The sequence below is a fragment of the Prinia subflava genome, chromosome 1 (genome assembly GCF_021018805.1).
Source record: "Prinia subflava isolate CZ2003 ecotype Zambia chromosome 1, Cam_Psub_1.2, whole genome shotgun sequence".
NCBI classification, from domain to species: domain Eukaryota; kingdom Metazoa; phylum Chordata; class Aves; order Passeriformes; family Cisticolidae; genus Prinia; species Prinia subflava.
The window spans coordinates 7,924,651-7,947,403 of NC_086247.1; the positions used below are offsets into that span (position 1 = coordinate 7,924,651).

The 22,753-nt window shown below is 40.0% G+C and overlaps 1 protein-coding gene across 1 annotated transcript in view; it reads right to left on the minus strand.

Annotated features, from left to right (window-relative positions):
* The window catches only part of TG (thyroglobulin), a 144,995-nt gene that overhangs the window by 6,343 nt on the left and 115,899 nt on the right, over positions 1 to 22,753 (minus strand). The window contains exons 43-45 of the mRNA XM_063418884.1: positions 22,008 to 22,175; positions 14,528 to 14,709; positions 10,640 to 10,747 (exon numbers count right to left, since the gene is read on the minus strand). Of these exons, the coding sequence (XP_063274954.1) occupies positions 10,640 to 10,747; positions 14,528 to 14,709; positions 22,008 to 22,175 (458 nt within the window). The remainder of the gene's footprint in view (positions 1 to 10,639; positions 10,748 to 14,527; positions 14,710 to 22,007; positions 22,176 to 22,753) is intronic.

A 22,753-nucleotide genomic window follows, 5' to 3' on the forward strand; every position in this document is an offset into this window, starting at 1 on the left:
CAAAATATAAAAGAACAAGCAATAACAAGGAGGATTTTCCATTATGTTAGTGCAGGGCCTTTAACATTTGTTACAAAAGGAAACTGTGGAAGGCATTAGGGCACATTTTCTAAATTAATTGTGTGTGTAAGAGAGAGTGATAGAGGGAGAAAGTCTATTCCTTAAATGCCTCTTAAGTTTTGGACAGATTTTCACTAAAATTAAATTCAGAAAGTGGAAGCAAGTGATGACATGGATTCTGGCAGCCACAGCGGAAGGTTAATTATGGCTTATTTCACAGACTTGGAATAAATTTCTGGCCTTTCTTTGCAGCAAATGGAGTTTTTCCATTGACTTCATTGTGGCCAGGATTCTGGATAAGAAAAGATGTAACAGGAGATGTTTATGAAGATTTCTCTTAAACATAGTTTTAATCTAATTTCTTTTCTGGCTGGGTGGTTTTGTTTCATACACTCTGTTCTCCCCAAGTTTTATATGGCAGACAAGTCAAAACAGCTTGAAATAATCACCTAGATCAGATTTAAGAAAGAACAACTGCTGTGTAGTTCCACGTAATACTTATAACTTATTATAAGGAACATTTCAACAATTCAGAGACATCACTGGCCAGGTGAGATTTGCAGGACCTAATTGCAAAGTTTACACACCTCAACATTGTCAAGTCCTGCAGAAAAACAGTGTCCAGCTTCTGCTAATGAAATTATAGCTAAACTATGTTCTATGCATAGCTTTGAACCACAGCTCAGGAGGAGATATTGCATTTTCCATATCCCCACTTTTGGACAAAGGTTTTATTGACTTGGTTTAATGCTGCATAAAGGCAGACAGCATCAGGGGATTCTGGGACAAGGAACAGATGTCTGTGAGGCAAGAATAAACAAATCCCAGATCCACTCAACAAGAGTTCATCTGCAGTGGCATTTGTCAGAAGGTAGCACAACTGAAACTACTTTATCTTTGGACATGAAATGCAGCAGCACTGGTACGACCCTGATCCTGCCTCCAGTGGAACGGGGAGTGTTCCACCACCATTATGGGCAGGTGGTCCAAAAGATGACTGCTTTACATTTTATGAGTGGTGGCACAAAAGCCTCTATTTTGAAAAGCACAAAGCCCTCTAAATGAAATACATCTTGGGTTGTGTTTTCCTTAGTCTTATCATAATACCTCAATAATACTTTGCATCTGGAAAGTGAATTATTCACAGATTATTCACCAAAAAAATGTAGAACTGAAACAACATTAAAGCATATTTTTCTTCCCCAAATATTTATAGAAGGATTAAGCAAGATCATAGTTTAATAATTTTACCTTAAAAATACTTTTCTTGGCCCAGTACATAACAGCAATTTCTAGTGTCAGTATTGCAGCAAAGGTATGATATACTTAAAGAGACAATTTTCTTGGCAAAGAAGAATCGCTTTTGATTAGATTAGAGGACATGAAATTAATTGAGGTGCAATGAAGAGACATATGTACTCATTTAGGGACTGAATAGCAGAGGTGAACTTAGCTGTGAAGCTAAAACAAGCTGGGACTGAAGGTTTCCCCCCAAATGAGATTTTCTTCTTAGCCTTCATGTTTCTAGAGGTGAAAACTGTTAAGGTCACAGCCCAGACTAAAAATTCAGCGATCTCATAAATAGAGAATTTATTTGATTTGAAATGATTTGTATGACTGTGCTTGGTTTGATACACAGACATAAAGTGGTACAAACCCCTACAATTTCACAGGCTTCTTTCAATATTTCTGGTTGATGAGAAAGAAAACATGAGGATGAGAAAAAAACCACTAACCTTAAGAGGGAAGAGGTGCACATATAAATACACAGAAGAGCTGGAAACACAACTGGGAAACATCTAGATGGCAGCTGGATAGAAAATATCTGGGGAATATTTCTGTCTCCTTCCTCAAACTCTGATCACAGAATCATGGAATCACAGAATCATAGACTAACAGAACCATAGAATGATTTGGGTCAGAAGGGACCAGAGGGAAAATGCCCAGAAATATCCAAACAAGGATTTTGGAGTCTTGTAGGAGCTCTTAAGGTAACACCAGGCAGTGACACTGTTTTCACTAGAACAGAAGTGAAGTGAGAGGAAGAAAGGAGAGACAAATAAGTATTTATAGCTTTGCTGTTGTACACTGCCAGCTCTGAAGGGAGGTTTTTATTTCCTGAGCTGCTCCAAACTGCACTCCCAGGACACCAAGCATGTGCTCAACAGCAGCAGCTCTAAATTGAGGATATGAAGGCCCCAGCACTGTTGGACTTCAGAGGACAATTTGAAAAAGGGAGGACTGCAGAGACAAGGGCAAAAGGGTTTTTTAAGGAAACCAAATGGCAACTAACTTCCTCTACAGAAGCCCCTTTTCAAGGAACAGATCTGTTATTTTAAAGACAGCAGTGAATGTAATTATGGGTAAGGAGGAAATCTTGGCTATGATGACTTTACAGGAGTAGTACTTTGTGTAAAGGTGACTCTTCAGATCTTCTCTGAATAGCTTTGCTTTTTAAGATGTCAATATTTTTAAAAACATATTCACAGCTCTTTTTATTTGGCAGACCAGTAAATTCAGCTGTGGGGAAGATAGATCCAGATCCAATAACTTTGTTCACACTAAAATGAGCTCTCCATGGGCAATTCTTACTTCACCTCAGAAGAAGGTGCTACTGGAGTCCAGTTTACAGAAAAAAAGAAGATAAAATCAGAAACTTTGTGACATTCATAACCAACAATTTAACAGCAGACCCTGAAATATTTGCTGGGAAATTTTTATTATCCAGTGCCAAGCCACTTAATTGGGAAGGTATAGGTTCTGAGAAAATTTTCCTTAAACCTAAGATGGATTTTCCATTTAAATTTCCAAGTGGGAAAGACAGAAATAGATTTCTCAGCCATCAGATACTCCACTTCCCTCTCTACAGAACTGTGGCTACTTTCACACACAAAGGACAGCTTGAACAGGGAAGAGTAAAAGATGAGTAGATCAGAATTTAGAACAAAACCACTCTGGTTATGGTTGATTTGGGTTAAAATCTGGTTCCAGTTCAAACAGAGCATATATCAAATAGATATAAGCCCCCATGTCCAAGAGCCGAAGTTAACATTTTTATCACAGGCTTTTGGAAGAGAAAAAAACACAAAAAACCCCAAACAAACAAAAAATCCCATCCAAAACCCAAGCCAAATCTACAACTAACAAACCTGCCTCCCCACCACCACCCCAATTCAGAAATCCTCAAAAATTTAGTTTGCAAAATGGAATTGTCATTACTGGCACTACAGTAATCAGGGCAGTCAGTACAGAGGAATATGATCTGGCAGACCTCCATGCTGCCTTAGGACTGAATGCACAACTCAGAGCTGGGGCTGCAGGGACCTCACAGAGCAAGCCACAGTAAATTAGGACATAGATCTCATTTTGAACCTTGTCCTTGTTCTAGGTCTGGCTAATTATTTTGTACTGGAAACTCATTTTGATGATTAATGACTTATTCTAGCTTAATATTTCTCCATTTCCTTTCATTTAAAAATAGTCCTTACTCTCCGTTCCAACTAATATCAATTAATCTCAAAGCATCTTGAGTCACAGCTTCTATTCTTAGTTGCCTTAATGTATTTTTTGGTTCTTTTTTCAATCTCCACACACAGACAGAAGCCAACATAAATTAGCTCAAAATCCTAATGATATCCTATATGATACCAAAACACCAAACTTCCCACTGCTAATTAATCATTTAAATTTTAAAATAACAAGATAAATATAATTAGCTACAGTTCAGCCAGAATTACCAGTGATCACCTGAGAAATGCAGAAGAAACTCAAACTCATGCCAGTCACCAAATAAAGCAGATGGCAATCTGTGACAGATTGGTGAGATAGGAAAACCATTTATCATTTAATGTAAACTTTTGTGAGAATAACTGCTCATTCTAACAATTCTGTGAAAGATTTTGTATTAGAGATCATGGCTTTGAGCTCCTAGCCTCGCAATGAAGTCTATTCTCTGTATCCCACTGGGAAAGACATGGCAAGTAAAAATCCCCACCTCTTCAGTGTCACTTGGCTTTACTGAGAACAGGTTATTTACATGCTGAGTGAGTTGAACAGCACAGGTGAACCCCAGACTCATAGGTTCATACATCTCCTGCTGATTTGAGTTGAAATAGGATATCATAACAACTCTGTCCCAGGAGAAGAGGATATGATTTACATAAAATGTGCCACTGCCTGTATGCTCTTCTGCCCCCATTATGTGTTTATTTTCAGTAAATGTATTCAAATCTTTTTTTAAGAAATATTGGAAATATTGAATGTGCTTATTTGCACCCATTTGCATTATCTTCACCTTAATACCAGCAGATATTTCCAGAGTATATTTGCATATCCAGTATCCTGAACAGCCATTGTCTCATCCACGTCCTGGAGAGGAGCAGCCCACCAATCCTGCACTTTGCCTGAACTGAAATGTTCATTTGTATGCCAAGCAAAAATAATTTTAAAAATTATATCCAGCCACACATTTATATGAAAGGAAATGGCATGTGATTGCAGGGAGAAAAGAATAATCAAAGGATAGCTGGATATTTATAGAAATTTAGTGCACCAATGTGAGGCCTGGTGTGACCTCTGCAGCTCTAGGGATGCATTTGGCTCGTTGTGTCTCCTCTCATTATGAACTCCTGCCAAACAAATGGGGAAAGGATGTGAAAAACAGATGAACATTTTGCTTTCTTCTTTTCAGGAAAATCAGGACATATGGAAAAAGCTTAACTCCTAACAGGATTAAACTGCCAAGTTTATCCACCTTTGTACCAAAAAAGCCCTATAGATACATGTGACTTGCAAAAGTATTCTAGGGTTTGCTGTGTCTTTTCCATTTGAATTACTCCCAACACACACAATGTTCCACTTTGCATTATAGCTGTGCCAATTAAAGAAAATAAAACTGAAATAGCAGATAGTAAATTCAAGAGTCTGAAAGCTCACACTAATTGAAAAAAAAATCATTGCTCTTAAGGCAGGAAGAAAGAAAGCACTTTTATCAACTTGTCAAAACTCCTAATGAACATAGATTACACAAATCTGTCAGGGAATTACTGTATTTAAAATCTAGTAATAGGCATGCTGACACTTGATTGGACTTTTGGGAGACAGAAATTCACGTGGTTGTTCAGCATGGCTACTCTTAAGCTGAATGAGTGGATGAATTTCCAGAAAAAGGTGATGTGTCCCCCTAAAGACCCCAGAGCACCAAGGAAAACACGGTGTTCAGTGTGCATTGACTTTGTGCTCATCTTGTAGATGATGGGAACTGCCAGTGCAGCTCCAAAATTGCTCTGTTCTTTCCTGAGTCTTTCAGCTGAATTTTGGTTCATTTAAAGGTGTTTTCTGCTATTTCTGAGCTGGCTACTTTGCTTTGCATATTTATTGCTAATTTACAAGATCTGGAAAATCTACTGGATTACAAAGGCCTCTAAACTACCTCATGGGGAGAAAAAAACAAATTGTCCAGACCCCAAGCCTTTAGAAGCAGAGAAACTGAAAAGAGTTGAGAATGGCATGACGTGGCTGTGTCAGTGGGACAGTGTTTTCATAGCTGCAGCTGGCACAAAGCAGTGGATGAGGCCAAAGGAACGAGAGGCACTTCCAAAACAACAACTTTTAGGAGATGTCTGGGAGTAGAGACTGGGATACAGAGCACAATGACAAGCTGTTCTTGCAGCAAGTGGACATAGCTACCTGAGGCAATTGTGGTGCTTGCCCAGCTGTGGAGCAACATGTTTCCTGTCACCACCTCACTGGTAATTTATTTGCCTTCTGCTTTTAGATCCGTTTTTTGAAGCCCAGAGGCAACCTCCTGTCTGCCTGCACAGCCCCCAGTCCAGACTGTGCCCCCAGCCTGTGGGGTGTTGGTACTCATGGAGTAACAGCTACAGACGGGAGGAGAGCATCAAGTGGACAGCAAGTGGTGGATGGGTTAAAGGACAAGGAGATCTCATAATTGTTGTGAAATGAAAAGAGTAGAAAAATCTCCTCTAATTAAAGAGATATTAATTATAGCCAGAATTCCTGCAGCATCCGTAATAAATAGAAACCAAGAATACTTCACATAGTTGAATGGGTTTATACACAAACATTTTTTGTTTTATCAGTCAGGAGTCCTCGCCTTCATTTACAGGAATCTTAACAAGTGTCATCAAAACCCAGCCAGCTATGTGAGCCTTGGCACACAGCAGCCTTCTAACAACTCACACCAATGTACACCAGAGTGCACAGTCAGGAGGTAAAGACAGCCCCAACCAAAATGACTCAAAAAAGCACCTCATTAACCTTGGGTGAATCTGGGCCATGCAAAATTAAGAAAAGTTTTTATGGTAATTATTATGGTCATATGAGTGACTAGAAGATAGAGACTCATTAGGTCTCTGATTAGACAGCTCCAATGACAATAATGATTGTTTGCCATCCTGCTTCAGCTCATGATCAGGCCCCCTCAATGGGCAGGGTATTGATTTTTAACCACAATCTTTTAAGACAGAACATTTGGCACCACAATGTGACTTGGAAACTGTGCTGGCATGGCAAGCAGTGCTTCTTCAATATAATATACAAAAATCACCTAGAAACTTCTTGAAGGGTTAACAAGGCAAATCTTTGTAAAGTTAATAATATTATCCTTGTCAAAACACATTACACATTTCTTTACCATACCTAAAGCTATCCTCCAGTCCTCTCCACTAATCCTAGGCAGTGCTGAGCAGTCACATTCCTCCTGCATTGTTTAGAATAAATGTTTACTCCAAGGCCTAAGTGTTCCCAAAGAGAGAGTGAGAAAATGGCAGCTGGGTCATGTATATACTTTTACCACAGATTATTAATGTGGGAGTTGGCTCCTCATTCCAATGGGAACTGAAGACTGAAGCAGACATTGTGTAATGCCAAGTTCAGGAGAATGCTACCACGTGGAAGGAGATATTATTTTGCTCTCTGCAAGAGCCATTCATCTATACAAAAACTGTCAGTTCATGGTTTTATGTGATTTTCCACATATGTCATAGACATCAGCTTGGAGCAGGCTTTTTAACTGTACCCCTGTATCTATGCATACTTGAATGTGTGTGTGTGTATACATTTTAGAAACATTCAGCTGAGAGACAAACTTTGGCTAATTGACTTTTACAGGCAAAAATTCCTCCTTGTTTAATATTTTTTGTCTAATTTCCATCATTGTGGTTGAGTCTGTCTTTACTAACTGACTTCTCCCTCCCTCTTGTTTATCTTGCTGTTAGTTATAAAGTGAAACAAGAGGAAATAGCAGTAGTTTTTTCATCCCTGCATTTTACCTCTCTTTTCTGTTATGCATTTTTGTAGACACATAAAGTAGGAGAGAGGTGACAAAGCAGAAATTGAAGAATGTGTTGCTATATGGTGCCTCATCTAATTAGTGAATGGCTATTTCCCCAGACAGAATATTTTGTCCAACGGTAAATAGTCTTCCACTGTTGTAATTATCTGAACATTTTTAATGTACTCTTTCCAATACTCCCATGAAGTAGCCATTAGCAACTATTATATATTATATATAATTATATCATCGTCATCTTTATGATATAGATTGCAAACACAAAGAGAGAAGGTCCATCTCCTGTGTAAACTGACTTAGGAACAATTTAGACACCAGAGTAAAAAACCCTCAATATTTTATCTCTTATGTTACCCTATGGACATAATACTATAAAAATTCCCATTTTTACAAGTGAAGGTTTATATCTCAGCAAACTGGTTGGGAAATTATTATTATTATACCAAAAGCCTATGAGTGATTAGCAATGTCTAATGAGGTTTTCCTATAGCTGCAAAGCACGAGGAGGATCTGATTTGGTGTGTGCACTCAAAATAATCCTACACATGACTACTATGTGCAAATCGTACTTTGGCTATTGCATTCATTAACACAAAGAAGTGGCTGTAACAAGGTTTTTCTATTCAGGCCTTTAACAGAATGTTTGCAGGGTTCAATTCTTACTTCTGCTGAGCAAGTTCACACCCACAAGTCCTGCCTTCCAGCCTAAGCTGCAGGTTATTTGGGAGAGTTCATGCCTCTGCTCCTCCTCCTAGGAGTCACAGTTTTCAAAGAAGAATTGGAGAACTGTCAGGACTCAGTTCCAATGGCTACAGAAGTCCCTTGGAAGTTTGGGGACATGGTTGCCAGATCTTTCCCCAAGACAAGTCATATATTCTACTTGAAGGCTGTTTCATGGATATCATTGGTTTTAGTCTGGTAAGATAAACTGCTGATAATATTCCCAAGAAGTGTTTTGTTGGTTCCAGATTCTTGATGGTTTCCCATTTTCAGGAGTTAAAGCCACTCTCCCCTGCAAAGCTCCTTCCCTCAACAGCATCACAGCACCAGCATGAGTGAGGATGCAGTACACCTACACTGAAGGGGAGAATGCTCTGGGGAGGGAGACATGGCAAAAGTGGGATGAAGAACAAAGGAAGACTCATTTAGGAATGAATGAGTGAAAACAATATTTAACAAAATACTTGCAGTGTATTCAGCAGAGGACCTAGTGTGGAGTTCCTTGAGGAAATGAGGATATCACTTTATAAATAGCCACGCTATAGTTCCAAATGAGATCCTCCCATACACAGACAAGCTGAATTCTGCAACTTCTGTTAAACTGCTTGCTTTTCAACCTAAACAGCATTTCTTTTAATGGCACTTAAGGATAAATAAAGATGAAAAGAGTAAGAATGTCATGCAGCATACCAAGCTGGGCCATTTCTCCTTGCAAGTGGCTTAACTTAAGGTAATTGAGCCTCTGCCTCAGGTTCCTGCAAGTTTCAGACAGCATTCTGGCTTTGGTTGTTCTTTTAAAGAGGGTTATGAAAAAGCAAACCAATAACTTTTGCACTAGACTAATTAATTAGCCTAGAACACCAGGGTCAATATTAATATGATTAAAATGTGTAGCTACATGCTATGTAAACTATTGCTGTATGGAAGAGCGTGAGGAGAGCTAAATAACATGAGCACAAGAGAAATCTTAAATAGGGCTTGGTAGAAGAGAAAATTCTTATCAATCCAAAATCGCTGCCTCAAAGCCAGTGAGTCTAAGCTCTGTAAGTACTATTTAATCCACCTAAAAATAAGATCTAATCGTAGATGGCTGGGTCACTATCATTCTCCAAAGCAAGAGAAAACTTGCTAGCTCATTTGAGAACACATCTTTTCTTTTTGTGCAGCTGGATTTTTGGCATACCACAGCTCAGCCCTGCTTGGAGCCTTGTAAAAATCACTTATCTGGGCCTATCAGTAGCCAAATGGAACACTGTGAACATTCCCGCTGGAGCTGCCAGAGAAATAAGGGCTCCCTGAGGATTAACTTCTCAGTTAGAAAGAAAGCAAGCCTGTGTTACCACAGCATAATGGCCTTCATCTGTAACCTAGATCTGGGCTGGCTTCTTTCAAATGCTTTTTCACTGTGCTATCAGGAAGGGAAAGAAAACCCCGCGCAATTTGCAGGGAACTTCACAGGATCGAATGGTGCCAGTAGGAACCCACCATCCCTCCCCTGAGCCCTTTTGGAGGAAGCCTGAGAACAAGGAAAAGGTCTCAAAAACCTTCCTGGAGAGTGATGAGGGGCAGTCCAGGGGGCAGGGAACAAGCACAGCTTCCTCATAAGGAAACAGTGTGAGGACAAGCATCCCCCTGTGTGCTCTCCTGCCCTGGTGTGAGGAGGATTCAGGGAACAGAAGGGGCGACTGTCACTGCAGTTTGTGGCCACTGAGCCTGTGAGAGCAGCAGCCACTCTGGTGAGTCACAGGGCAGCCCCAAGTGCTCACCACTGCACTGCAAACATCAGCACCTCCTCCTGACTTCTGCAAAGGGCTGGGTCTAAAATACAGCCAGGGAAGGCCACTTAAAGGTCTCTGCCTACCCAATTCTGTGCCCAACAAGACATTGCATCTTCCACAGCCACTTTGGAATCTTTCTGCCTAAAATATAATACAGCTTGTCCTGCTGACAATCTTTCAAGTATGCTTCTAAAATGAAGGATGACACAGAGTCCATCAATGCTTGTGTGCAAAAATATTTTTTTTTCCCATGAGACAGTCTGTCAGCAGAACACCAGTCACAGTGGTGGAGCAGGAAGGAGTAAATCCCTGAGCTCATCCACACTGAAGGCCAGTCAGTGCAACTGGGGTACAACTGCACTGGCCTCAAAAAAAGGCAGTGTTGAATTAATGTTGAGTAATTAGAAAATTATACCCCATTTATCTTGAGAGCTGTGGACTCCTGATGACCTGGACCACACTCTGACTCTGTGGGAGTTTTATCAGATTAGCAGAGTAGGAATCTGAAAGGCTAACTTTGGAACTGGTCAAGGTAGGTAAGTTGGAAAGGGGTAACTCAGTTTGGACATTTAATGGGAAGTGCCTCAGTTCAGGAAAAACATTTCTGTATAGTTAAAGAATTTATTAGACACCAATCCCTCCTTTGCTCATCTCAACTGTTTATTTGACATACCTACATCTATTCATTCATTTCACAGCATGCCCAAGCAGTCAGCCCTGGTTTTGCAAATTCTAAATCCGAGAAACATAATGAAATCCATCTCCTTACCTGCTCTGTGAGGAGCTCTCAGGTACGTGGTACATGAAGACATTTCCTTGAGAGGCAGCAGCCCAGTGACTCGCCATGTTTATGATGGGACATGTGATAAACTGGTCACTGGCAAAAAGAAGGAGCAGAGAACAGACACAGTTGTGTAAACGAAAAAGGGAAGAACCCCCACAAGCAACAGATCTCTCTGTCTCAATACTTTTCTTTAATTTTCCAAACCAGCTCGTATGTCTGTCTTCAAATCAGCTGAAGGAAACCACATTCACCTCCTTGCAAGACTAGTACTACTTAGAATTCACTAGAAGTGCTGTTTTATGGAGTGTTGAACAATGATAGTAAACCAACCAGATCTGACACATAAGAAATATCCTGGGAAAAAACCAAAAAAACCCAATCCCACTTCAGTCTAGTTTATAAGGGCTCATGCTTATAATAGTTTAAAGTTCTTTCTGGCACCACTAGAACTGTGATGGCATCTAATTAGAGGTCTCATATATTTCCTGGGTTAAGGATCAATAATATGATTTCTGAATTTGTGTCTGTGTGATTTCTTGGGTAGAGTTTCCAGACCTGGAAGAGGTAAGAGACCACTCTTGAAGATAACCTGCAGGGCTCATCAATATGGAATTTCTGGTGCAATATGTCTGAGAGAGAAAGATTAACCAATAAGAGTGCAATGAGGGGGTCGAATGATCAATTTACCACCAGATCTAAAAGGTACAAGTGAAGCAAATGTATCCAAACCTTCCCACCTTCCTTTGCCCCAAGAAGGGGGGCTGGAAGGTGGGGTGAGCAGTAGCTGGCAAAAGCACAAGCAGTTCAAGAGAGACAGGTAGAAGAGAGGAGAGCTTACTGCAGTGTATCTCACTATGATTGCTCAAGGCAGTGTTACACACACGTGTATCACCACTCCCCATTCCTCCTGTGCCTGAGGACTCAGCACAAGCTTTGTGCATTTATATACCTTTACCTAGATGAGTGCACACAAACATATCTGCTGAGGAAGTGGGAGGTTTCAATTCTCAGTTCAGTGAATCTGAAATAGCAGCTTCTCCTTCAGACTTGGCAGGTTAAAAAAAAAAACAAAACTCTGGTGCAAGAACAAACAGTGTCAGAGGAGCATAAAAACACATTGCTATTTTTAACTGGTAGGGTTATGAAAGGCACTGTTTGGGGAGCTATCTTAGTTCAGCAGAGTTTATTTTAAGCTCATCTGTGAGACCACAAGCTTTGGGCTCACTGACCACAGGGCTCTTTGACAGTTATGGTTGACAACACCCAAATGAAACAAAAAATTACTGCTCTTCACATGCCTACCAGCATGGGGCTTTAGAGAAGCAGATGGGCTTTGAAAACTAGGGAGTCTGGGGAGAGCAACAGTGCTCAAGAAATGCTTTGAGATACATTTCACCATTTAAAATGGATTCTCTGCTGGTGCTATGAGGGGGAAAAAACTCAGCTATTCTGAGGAAGTAGAGAAAAACCCTAAATACACAGTAACTGCAAAAATGAAAATGAAACTGCTGTCTCTAACAGGCATGGAATACCAGAGTTAAAAAACAACAACAACAACAAAAAAGAAAATTAAACTAACTTTACACTTGGGAAAAAATACCAGAAAATTGCAGCTAAAACAAATTTAAAAGCAGAATGATTTTAAAACCACAAAATATACACAATGTATATAATTTATAACAACCATTTATGTTGCTTTATCACACTTTGCAATCCTGTTAAAATTTTAGCAGCTAATTCCTGACATAAAGCTTTTCTTGGCTTACACATCCATGCTGCTAGGAAGGTTTTTTTGTTAAAAAGAAACAAAACTAAGGAGAAAAAACCCCAAATCAAACCAACCAACCAAACATCAAAAATTCCCTGTTTTCTCCACCATGTATGTGATGCTGATATAGATGACTCATTCTGTACCTACTGTTTCACCTCAATTTCTGCTGTAGCTGCAGTAATTCCCAAAGTGTCTGATGCAAAGTATTATCATCAGATGCCCTGGTCTCACTACTCATCCTTTTGCTTGGCCATTCATTTTTCTCCTTAGCCAAGGCATTTGTCTCACATCATAAAGGAGCAGGTAATCCCTACAGCCAGGAGGCTGCTGAGCCTGAGGAGCTGTTGGTGTATCCCATTCCTGCTGGAAATGTGTGGAGTGCCAACCCTTGCAGCTTTGCAAAAGTCAATGTTTGCACCACACTGAGCCCTGGGCTGAATGCCAGGGATCAAATGTGACAGCCCTGTGTTATAGCCCTCCTTATGGCGGGATCTCTGGATGGGAAGAATGGTTAAAATGTAAGTCCTAAAGTGGTTTATTACAGCTTAAACCCTCACTCATCTGAACACTTTCCCCCAGGGGTAACAAAGGTGATGGAAGGAGACTGAAGACAAGTCCTGGCTTTGGTGCCCATCACCCACAGTGCTTCTACGTTTTCTGCAGGCAATGGCCCCAGATGTCACGGTGATGGGAGGCCCATCCCCAGGACAGGCTACAAAGGAGGACAAATGTGGCAAGCTGTGTGAGTTGATAAATGGCACAAAGCTCAGCCCACGAGCCTCTGCCTTGTTTCCTCCGTGACCTCAGTGCACCAGCACACCTGGACCACCCAGAAACTACTGTCCACTTTTGGAATCAGATGTTTCCAAGAGAATCTTGGCTCCTGTTCGTCTCCTGCTCCCTAAGGCTCTCCCAGAGCAATGTTCTGCAGCTCTGATGGAGGAATAAAAGGAAAATCCTGTCTCTGAGGTGTTGTGGAGAGGCTCACAGTGGGACAGAAAACACTGAGAGCACAGAGAGCAGGAGCCTGTAGATATGATGTCTCAGTTCAGAACAAAGGTGGAACATCTTGGACAGGCTCATTAGTATTCAAGTCACCAATTTATAAGCCACATCACTTTAGAAAAGTAAAGATTTTTCCCAATGAATCTGCACATAAAGCAGAGATGGGAATAAGAGAATAGTTTTTTGATTATTTTCTTTAAAAAAAAAAGTGGAAAATGTGTTCCACTTAAACATTTGGTCCCTGAATGTGCTCAGAGGCAGAAAACAGGAAGTTTTCAACCTCCACCTCCCAAAGGTCCATGCAATATTTCAGTGCAAAGGATGGGAGTGCATTTACTGGAGGCAAGTTGCTCATTCCTCTGCTGACACTCATGAGGTGCTGGAGCCTGTCCAGAGCAGGGCAATGGAGTGGGGAAGGTTGTGGAGCACAAGTCTGATGAGGAGCTGCTGAAGGAGCTGGGGGTGTTTAGCCTGGAGACAAAAAGGCTCAGGGGTAACTTTATTGCTCTTTACAACCATGTGAAGGGAGGTTGTAGTTTAGTGAGGATTAGTTTCTTCTCCAAAGTAACAAGAAAGAGGAAATGGCTTCAAGTCATGCCTGACATAGTGAAAAAATGTATTTTGCAGATTTCATAATACAATAATTTTTTTAAAAAAAGTAATTGCTGAAATCAAAGATTTCAAATTTGACCACCAAGAAAAAGTATTTGACTGTATAATTAGGGGACTGGGAATAAAAGGGAGACTATTAATTCTACTGTCACAGGGATGAGACAACTCAAGGAAGTGTTGAGGGGCAGCATGCAAGGAACCCAGACATCTTTGACATGAAAATGCAAAAAGAAGCAATAGTTGTCTGAATTCAATATCCACTTCTAGAAAGACGTCAGACTTTTCACAAGGCATAAAAATCAGTTCAATTTCTGTTTACCAATGACATTAGAAACCTCAAAGAAAATTAAATAATATTTCCCATTTTCTGTTCATTTGCATAAGAATTTCTCAAGTTTTTCAGAATATAAATGCACACTTTAGATAAGCAAAACAAACCTTGCTCAACTCCACTCATATAATTGACTAGGATAACTTTTTCTTACCGTGTGGCGTTTTCCAATGCCCTGGAAAAGGATGAATAATCATCAGTGGAGTGTTCCAGGGAGTAATACCATGTAGCTGCATCTTCAATGAATGAGTTGGACTCTTCTCCTCCTAGAGAATTTTGAAGAGCCTGATAAAAGGCTGTTTTGCTGTTGGCTCTTCCTTGACTTTCTTCAAATTTCTGAGAAAAAAAAGTTCATACATGGAATTCAGAAACAAAACCAAAAGATATATATTTTTAGTGGAACAGTGCAGGCTCAGATCTCCCTCTGCTGGAACAAGTCCTCTCTGCTGTGATCTCTGATTCCTAGGGGATTGAGTAGGGGACATCTCTACATTTGTTTTCCCAAAACTGTCACCAACGAGAAATACTCTGGACTTCCTCTGGACACACTATAGTACAGAAACCTCGAACTAGTAGGTCCAAATCATAGGTACCAAGCTGTGCCAATGGATCTCTAATAGTACAGAAATCCTCCTGGCTCCCACAGAAGGGGTTCCCAGGGACAGTCCTCTTCTGTCTGTGTGTCCAGTGCTGTCTTTCTGATGATCTCCATGAAGGAAAACTAGAGGGGAGGGAGTTGCTGTTCTTCTCCTGTGAAAATGCCAGAAAGCAAATGTGTTTTATAGGGCATTTCATGGCTATGACACTGCCTCTTCTGGGAACACCTACAAAGGAACATGCCTGCTCCAAGTTCTTTGTTTAGGTCCCTTCTGGAATAATATCTGCCTTAAACCTGGAAGAGAAATTCCATTCCTCCAAATCCCAATGCAGGGAACAGCCATGACCTTCAAACTTCATAACCCTTAGGGCCTTTTGGAGAAACCAATGGGGAAATGCCCTTTTTGTTGAGATCTGTGATCTGAAACCTTTCCTAACACAAAGGCATGTTCCCCAGAGCAATGTGCCCCTGACGCAGGGACCACCTTCTATGCCAAACTGTGTATCCAAACATATTTTTACCAAAGCTGAAGACTGCTGGAATTTTTCAACGTATCTTTCTTTGAGGAAGTTTTTATGTTATCAATTGAAACTTTTCACTTTTTTAAAAAAATACTTCAATTTCAGAAACAAAACAACTTCATGAAAAAACAATCTACCCTGAATTCTCCTGTGCATCAAGTTTTTTCTAAAGAGGGCAGGTGCATATTGGTTGAAACTTGGATAAGAACACCAGAGGAAAAGATCTAACAAACCAACTCTATTATTTTGGGCAGTCAGTCTGATGCAAACTAGGGCAATGTCTGCCCAGTTTAGTTATTGTAGATGCCTTACTTAATATATTATTTTGATGGCCCACATGGTTTTCATCATGTTTCTAGAAGGTCTTTCCACAACCCTATACAGAAAGTACAGATGGAATAATAACTTTTCAGTAGATTCACAGAAATGAAAGATGGAAAATAAGTTCCCATAGACTGAGGTTTGTCCTTAGTATTCTAGCACTCTGTGCATTTTGAATAAGTGACTTTAAGGGATTTGAAAACTCTACCAAATATTCCAAGGTCCAAGAAGACCTTGGCAATTTTCCTTGTATTTTTAATAGATTCTTCTTTTGCTGGATTTTGGCCCATGCAGTGTCAAAGAGTCATGTGGTGCCAGCTTTAGCAATACAGCTGCACTTTGAAAAAGATGGGGAGCTCGCTCCTGACACGTCACTTCTTGTGCACAAATGCCACATCTGCAACTGCACAGCACTCTTGCCTGCAAAATCATTCAGATTAAACCAGCAAGGGCATGCATATTCTTCTGCAGGAAATAGAAATGATCACTGAAGACCTGACTGCAAGTGTACTGAACTCAAAAGCAATTTTTCCATCTCAGCTTCGGCACACATCAGTTTGGGCTCCTACCAACCAGCAGCATTGCTTTGTTTAGTTAAGATTCCCTCATTTGAAGATTTGGGTTAGCAGTTGTGGGTAAGAAAAGATATTTTTCCAAGGCAGAGCAAAGCCCAATCTCTTGTGTATAAATCTATTCATACAAGCAACTTTCATGCAATGCTTTCATTTTGTTGGCTTTTAAAAAGGAATTTGTTTACTTGTTCTACTCTTGTCATGGATACTTAAATCAGAGAGAAATAAAGTGAAAAAAAAACCACCTTAGGGTATTGATTATGTAACCTAGGAACTGATCCATCACTGTCTCATCAATGGTCAAGTACCAAATAAAGGTTATGGTTGAAAACCACAGGGAAGGAGATGGATCATCATACACCAACATATGGTTAAGGTGACAAACTCCCTTCCAAATGTTTTTGTAAATGCCAAAAATTGGTGAAAATTAAGATTTGTGAATGAGTTTTTGAATTAAAAAAAAATAACCTCAAATCATTTGGTAGTTATTAAATATAGAAAGATCAGTTCAGGATAGGAAGTCCCTGAGGTGTAAAGTGCTAGAGGTTTGGGGAGCTTTTACCAGAATTATCCAATTTGCTCACCCTGTTCTTACAAAGAACCTCTTTTAACCACTGCTGAAAGCAGCATTTTGTGCTGAACAGCCATTTGATCTGATTCAGCGTGGTTGGCCTTGGGTATTTAATGTCAGAAGTCAAGGAGAAGAGGCAGAAGGCTGGCTTGGCTGGACAGGGATCTTCTCTGGAAATAAGGCAAAAAGGAAAGTGTATGCCCAGTTGAAGCAAGGTCAGGTAACGTGAGAAGAGTACAGAAATGCTGCTTGCTACAGTAGGGAGAGAATTCATTTGGCCAAAGCCGAAGTGGAGACAAAGCTGCCAGAAATGTGAGGGACAATAAAAAGTTTTTTCAAATATATTAATGAAAAAAGGCAGTATAGAAATAACATTGACCTTTACTAGAATAAAGATAGTTACCTCCCCTGCAGGGACATGGACAGGGCAGAGATGTTCAATTCTTTGCCTCTGTCTTCAACACTGATGATGGACCATGAGGGCCTCAGTGCCCTGAGCTCGAAGACCATGACTGTGAGAATGATCAGCTCCCAGTCAACTCTGAAATTGTGTGGGACCTGCTGCTCCAGCTGGATCCCCACAAACCTACAGTGCCTGAATGGATTCAGCAGAGAATCCTCAATGAGCTGGCTCATGTCATTCCAAAGCCTCTCTTGATGATTTTTGAGCAGTCTTGCAAATCAATGTCTATGTTTGGGTTTCTGTGGTCTTCAAAATGCTCCCAAAACTCTGCAGTTCTCAGAATTTTCTTAGCAATAATTTAGAATATTGTGGGGCCCTCAAGACATGTTGTCTCAGATGAAAAAGGGCTCAACAGGCAGAGATGGATGATAAACAGAACTAGCATTTGTAAGATGGTAAGAATTTTCATCCCTCAAGCAGCACTAAAATAGCACAACCTGAAACAATTTCTCAAGTGTGGCTTTGGCTACAGTATAATTTAAACATCTGACTTAAACATGATAGCCAAAATCAAAGCAATATGTTCAAAATAAAATTCGTTAAACACTAAAAAGACAAAATATTTTAACTTTTCAGAAACTGATTCGATTCAACTGATTTTCCATGTCCAACACATGTTCCCACTAGAAAATATATGACCAAGGAACAATTTTAAAATCACAGTAGATACAACAGCTGCTACCAGATTAATAGAAACAGCTGCACATCATGTAAAATAATTTACATTTTGCTTACCTTTAAAGAGGCATTAGGAATTGGCCTCCAAGTTATAGTGGGTTTTTTTAAGAAAGTATTTAAGAAATTAATTAAAGGCAGCAGGTGGACCTCTTTCTATTCTTCTGATGATTCAAAAACGTCATAACCCTTGCCTAAATAACGAGTTAAATACTGCTTACTGTTTTTGCTACTGCAGGACAATTTATGGAGCATATGAGTGAAACTGGCTCAGTGTTTTAGTTAAAAAGAAATTGTAGCAGTAGGTAGACCAAATATTTACCACTTGCAAGGGGAAAAATGCGCTTTTCTGACAAACTGAAACAATAATGATAACAGTGTATGTATGTAAGCTCTTAGGCCTGAAATGGCTTTTGACAAACACTATCACAAAAGATGGTGAAAAATTTGCCACTGTTCAGGCAGAGTCTTCCAAGAATTCTAACTAGGTTTGATATGAAGTAAAGAGTTCAGCCTGTTCTCCTCATTGATGGCATTTATGGAGACACTTCTCCCCTGAGCATTACAATAAATACACGCATATCTACCACCTGCTGTATATTGCTGAATACCTTTTTCCATAAAGAAATTAGCTGACTGTGATAAAGTGGATGGTAGTTCTGTTCTGATCAAATAGATCTGTTTGCTTACATGAGGTAAATAAACTAAATTTCTATCTACCCACTGTCCTATGTCCTGGATTTGGGTTCTGCATCCAACTAGATTGTACTAAGGAGGGAAAGAAAAAGAAAGCAAACACACGAAATACAACCTCATTCTTTCAATTAAATCCTTGCAATGTGGAGATTACATAGTAGGCACCTAAGATATGGAGGATACAGACTGGGCTATACTGACCTCCATGCATACACAGATAAACACAGAGCAGCATGAGTGGATCCATTAATTTAATGCCATTAGGTCCTTCCACCTGAGCATCACATATAGGACAGGGATAAAATTTTGTCCAATTGGGAATTGAAATCAACATTTTTAGAGGTTTCTGCTCAGCTGCCCTAATCTATGACTGCTCAAAGATAATATTCCCTGAAGGTCTGCCATGGGAATTGCAGTGAATGGGTTCAGGCTTAACCACTCCATATGTCACATAATAGTGCATTACGGTTCCACTTGCCATTCCCTTAACAAACTCTGCTTTGTTTCTCACTTTCAGCCTTCTGATGGCTGCACTGGGGATGAGTAGGAAGTGCTCCAGGAAGTGATGAATCTGTCTCAGTTCACATGAATAAGCATTTCAGTGAATGCCATAAAATGGACATTTCTCTGCTGCAAACACCACTGAGAGAGCTCAGCTTTTAATTGTAAGCAAATTGAACATAAATATCTTGCTAGCACATAAGTGGTGCCTTCTGTCTTTCTGTTTCATTTTTAATAGCAAAGACCTTAATAGGCACAAGCACAATGTTGCAGTGGGAGTAGGGAGACACCCAGTGCAACCCAAGGTCAATAAGATCCCACAGAACAACATGATGCCAACTGGATTTTCCACCTTCTGTCTGGTTGCAGTCTAGAGGTTTTACTCTCACTTCTATGTGAAGAGTGCAAAGAGTTTATAACACTTGCATGCAACTTCAGTCTAAGGTGGTAAGATTTGCATCATGTCTCAAGCTTGCTCACGTCCAAGTGGCTAAACGTGTCTCCTTAGCATTTACAGGATCAGTACTAAGAGAAGTCAGGATTAATAGAGCAAGTCCTTGACTGAACTGCCCAGCACAATTATTCCCAGGAACTGGTGGAGCAAGTCAGTGGAGCAAAAGTGTTTTAACCCCTCATTTTTCGCACTGCCTACACTGAAATCAGTCATCCTAAAGAAGATGGAATTTAGGACTTTGCCAAGTCCATACACTTGCCAGAGCACCTTTTAGCTGTATTTGTCTACTGAAATACATGCACGGATCTTCTCTCTGCAGAGCAGGAACACAGCCATAGGTGGCTTTTCATCCCAGGGAGGTTTGGTTCCCTCTTTTTAGAACAGATGAAGTACTTTGGGTGTAGTCAAAGGCAAACTAGTAATTATGCCTTGGTTCCCCAAGTTCAGTTCAGTGCTCTGTCCACCAGCTAAGCCTTCCCACACTCCTTAGTGCACCAGTAAAACCAGCTTTGGCTATTCCTAGAGAGGTGTAAGTGAGCTTTACCTCAAAGGAACCCTTAAAATTAATAATGTAGATGATTGGGATATAGTGTGGATTGTCTCAAATCCTTCTTCAAGATCTGTTGTGGGGACAGGACATTTAGCACAGGTTAACGATCTCTTATGACATTTATGATAGAGGAAATGGGGCACAGACTTCCAAGTAACAACCACCATCTACGCTAGTTTTTGTCACTGTAGCTAAATATGTCTGTGGCTTGCTTATTCAGGACTTCATCATCAGACTGACTGCAACCACACATGGCTATGGCTAGCAGATAAAAATGCTGCTGAGGACCTGGAAAATGCATGATCTCAAGTACCTCAGTCATGGAAGAAGCATTGCAGTTTCCCAGCAATTAATACCCTGTGTCAACAAGGGAGAAATCGGGAAACTTCAACCTTGCAGCAGCTCTTTAAGAAAACAACCCAGACAGGAATACAGACTGGTCAAAGCATTCGTATTCCCTCAAGTCCTAAAAAGTCCTTCCTTTACTTGAAGTCACAATAGACAAAAATGTGCATTAAAAAAAATCATCAGTAGATATGACCCTTTCTTATAGTTGAGTTGCATCAACTTACTGAGTTCCCTTCCAATCTTATCTTCTGCAAGCCTTTAAGTAAAAAAGATATTTCAGATTTTATTTTCGGTCAGGCAACATTTTTCTACTAAACTCTCAGTTGCAAGTGTTTTTTTTTCTTTTCATTTCAATCTGACAGCACCTTTCATCAACACCATGACTTGTTGCAAAATTTTTAATACAACGTGGAATTTCGTGTCAGTTTTGCAGACAACTGTCATATGCAGAAACAGTGGTAAAGGAAAGAATTTCACTTCCTAGTCTTCATCACAAGACTTGTAATGAGATCACTGAGGTTTATTCCCCTCTCACAGGGTCTTGATCATTATCTGCAGGCCTCCAGCATCACACTATATGTTCTGTGCCTTTCTCCTATGATTTTCTCTTGAAATTGATTCCAAAAGAGGAAAAGACATGAAAAAAGAGCAGGAAAGTTCTGATAGAGAGTAAACAAGTAATATGAACTTAATTCAGATGGGCCATTAATTTTGAATTAAATTGGTCTATGTGCTATTGGCTACCAGCAAAGAGAATCAGGGGCTGACATTTCTCTGCCTTCTAAGAAGTGAAATCCACAGAGTTATTGCAAGATGGCAACAGACAATACTGCACGGACACAATTCTTTTTGTTTTCATCAGTTTCTGTCTGGAAACCTTATACCACACATCAGGCCAGTGCTGCTCTTCGTTACAGCTACTCCATACTCAGAATCATCTTTATAAGAAAATGTACTTCTAGGAGACAACAGAGGAAAAGGTTGCTAGAAAAACCTCAAAATGCTGACTTAATCCTGCTGCACAGTGAAGAAAAGTATAATTAAGTTGCTTTGCTCCTTGTGAGATACTACTGAGATTGAAATATAAATAGGATTTTTAAGACAGTAGAACATAAATATTAAATCAGTTCTGGTCTCTTACCTTTTCATATCTTGGACGGAAATATTAATCAACACATATTATTATGCCATTAATCATCCTGACCAAGACTGGCTGGAGAAGGACAATGCATTTGAATTTTTCTATGGAGCATAATTCACAATTTGTAGAAATCAAAAAGCATCTCTCCAGGCTGCATATGGTTACTGTCATCACTGTAATCACAGTCATGCCATCAGTTCATTAACAGTGAGTGTCTGCCTACCTTAATTGCCTTGGCTCTGCTGATGAGACCATCTTGCTGAGCACTTCCAAGGAGCAGATCTACCTTGGGAAGCCGAGGGCGCTGCAGGGCTTTAGCCAAAGGTTCTCGGAGGTAAATTCCATCCACCACTGGGCCCCAGTACTGGAATGGGCCACTTATAGCGAGCAGCTACATTGGCAAAAAAGAAAAAAGAACAAGAATTGTGCAGTTAATTCAGCTTACCCTTTAAATTCTATTTTATTTATGCTTAATTCTGATTAAACATAAATAAAATCTGATCTGATTCCCTTCAACTGAACAAGTGACCAGGTAACATAAGTGCAAACTCATCATTGGCAGGAAACAATGATTTTGCTGACAGTCTCATTAAGTGAAACAAACTGAAGAGGCCAAGAGAAATGATGGTCATATAGCCATAAAATGTTGTCTAAAACTAGGGATGAGTCCATGCTGGTCCTTATTGGAAAATTTATTGCCAGTGAGTGTTTTAATTTGTGGGTGAAGGATCCATCTCTAGAATTATTTATACTGCAGCTTTCACAAGCCTCCCACTTCAAATACACAACACTGACATCCTATCCTGCTTCATTTTCTGCATAAGTTCTGTTATTAAAGCTACAGACATTTGACTCTCCTCTAGAGTAACACCCAGGGGCAGACAAGAAGGAACTGAAAGCAGGCAAAAAACAGTATTTAGATTTATTTTAGAAGACATGATTAAAGCAGTGCAAAAGGAATTCAGTCTA